We start from the raw sequence: 2,490 nt of genomic DNA, 5'->3' as shown, positions 1-2,490 counted from the left end.
CCACACCACAGCTCCCTTGGGAGAGTGACGGGTCACTCTCATGTAACCCCGTTACAAACACCGTAGTCGTGACAACAAGAGACTGTCTGTAAATCTTTCGGAAGCCAGTCTTTCTACTTGCAACTTACAGTCTCCCATATGGCACAGAAGACAACAATACACAATCACTTTCACTTGACTTCACCGGACCTGACATATAATACTCCTCGTTAGCTGTATTCAGGCATCTCACATAGAGGTACACTGTAGAGGCCACGAGATACCTTTGCTCGTTTCTGTCTCAGCAAAGAAACATATTGGAGGTGACGATATACGATGATAAACTGCTGTCCCAATTCCATACTGAGACTCCCAGCTGCTTTCATGTCGAACTTTGATCAAGTCACTCAGCAGCATCGATGATCATCTATTTGGATAATCAATGTTCTGCTACGAAGGGACCGCAGTTTGATGCCCGCGCAAACGTGAGTCTGCTGCAAAGCAAAGATTAGATCAGCACTCACCTGAGTCCGTCAGCCCAAGATAGACAAAGCCTTGTTATTCTTGTTCTACTTGTTCCGGGGATAGGTATTAGAACGTTTAATGCCCCGGCTTTACAGAACATTTTTTTCAGTCTTCCATGACTGAGTCGTGAAAAAGACTCCAAGTTCTACCAAGTGCAATGGGGTTGCCGTGCGCTATGCTTGAAGGATGGATTCGTGCGCTCCTTCAGGAGCGAGACTGAAATCCTCGAAATTAGGTAACTTCTCTCTGCTAAATCAAGAGTACGTATATATCGAGCAAATGTAATTAGATGATACTAAATATTTAACCTTACTATTTATCCTAATAATACTTTATTAATAAAGTGCAGCTAGCAGTCCATGTGTACATTGGACCCCTTCTTTCGAGAAATATGTAGTTGATATGAATGTTTCCGTACTAATGCACATCCACAACAAGTTAAATGTTGATTTTGAACGATTGTACCATATTGTATCTTATACAATTGCTCCAAAAGTGTAACGGTAAAGCACACGAGATTAGTACTCGCCCTGATACAAATACATTATGACCTGTGTATAACGTGGTTGGAACGTCATGAGCGTGATTGTGTGGATGTCGCAGACATTTGGTGTCACACACTTCTTATCTACCAATGGAATCAAAGGTTTGACGGACAATGGGTCGAGGCGAAAATCGTTTACACTCACCAGCTTGCTGGCATGACACATCTAGAACGGGCGCGTGTAAATGAAAAGATGGTTTCCACTGTAAAATTACTACGTTGAGCTATTAGGCCCTTGAAGGCCAGAACGGAAGAAAATTCGTCCAGTATAAGAAAAGTAAGATGATCAAAGATTTGGCCTTGCTCCAAAAGATCCCAAAGTGTCGCACTTGCACTATCTAAACCGGGAGGCCGCGCACGATGAGGGCCACTACGTGAATTACCTCCATAAAAGAGGCATTCAAGCGACTGATGTCGAAGAAGCGCTCTGACTTATCAGGCATATTTGGTGCGCGCAAATTTTTTATTATTGTCAATGGAGGTGTAACTTAATTTCTTTTCACCGCACTGGATATAGGCGCTTTCTCGAAGGCACCTTCATGGTGGGCTTTTGAACGGTTGGAGCTCGCGCTGACACCTCCCGCGTCAACCATGCTTCTCTCAAGGATGTGGCGGGAGTCTCATTCAGTGGCGAAGAACAGCTATGGTGTCACGAGGGCGTGATGGGGATATGGAAAAGAATTCTCTACGGGCGCACCAAAGGCGACAGACCTCGGCAATGCTAAGAAAGAGTAGAAATGGTCCATATCTGCTAAGTATCCATTGGTAATTGCAGATAATATGCCTGCGTGTAGTAGAAAGCTGTTCACAAACTGCAGCGGTGCTGCTGTAACTCTTTGCTAATAGGAAGCTTACTGAAATTACCGACCTTCGTTTTATACTAGAACCAGTACGAGTGTAGCGGATCGCAATCCGCTACCTCCAAGAGTACCCAAAACTTTAACCAAGGCAAATACAGTCTTCTTGAGACTGGGATTATTGTTTTATTTGTGACAGTGCCGCCTATATCTAGAACCTTAGCATTTCCTAATTAAAAAGAAAAGCCTAATTAATAAGCATAGCTACTGGTAGTCCCGCCACATAGTGACTTCTCGTTTCGGTGTAGCCCACATCAATGTGGGCTGACACCGACTTGTGTAATCCACGTCTTTGCATGGTCACAGCATCTTGTGTGACCCACCTTTATCATTCCAGGGTACGAGTAACCCCGTTACACTCAACCCATCAAAATTTCAAACACCCACATTTCACACTTACCTATCGCCTTGTACGAGGGGTGTGTCTGAGATACCGTTACATCCCTAGAGCATCCTCAGCTCAATGAACCCTGTGTCTATCACACAAAACACTTCCAGCCTCGTTGGTTCCGAGGGCGCCTTTGGGTAGAGCCCTTCGTCTTTTGAACAGGGAGCATCTCCGGACAGCAAGTCCGCGGTTTTACG

At 44.7% G+C, this 2,490-nt stretch overlaps 1 protein-coding gene across 1 annotated transcript; it reads right to left on the bottom strand.

Annotated features, from left to right (window-relative positions):
- Window positions 1-1,189: 1,189 nt before the first annotated feature.
- On the bottom strand, window positions 1,190-1,589 carry PHALS_01266 (uncharacterized protein; the record flags this gene model as incomplete). The annotated part of the gene is made up of 2 exons (XM_024731100.1): window positions 1,190-1,475; window positions 1,552-1,589. The coding sequence occupies 2 exons, from the start codon at window positions 1,587-1,589 to the stop codon at window positions 1,190-1,192; spliced, it is 324 nt and encodes a 107-aa protein (XP_024581312.1).
- Between the last annotated feature and the right edge of the window lie 901 nt (window positions 1,590-2,490).

Source organism: Plasmopara halstedii (assembly GCF_900000015.1).
Source record: "Plasmopara halstedii genome assembly, contig: Scaffold_1343, whole genome shotgun sequence".
NCBI lineage: Eukaryota > Oomycota > Peronosporomycetes > Peronosporales > Peronosporaceae > Plasmopara > Plasmopara halstedii.
The sequence above is the reverse complement of the archived record's forward strand: the minus strand, read 5'-3'. Positions and strand labels throughout refer to the sequence as shown.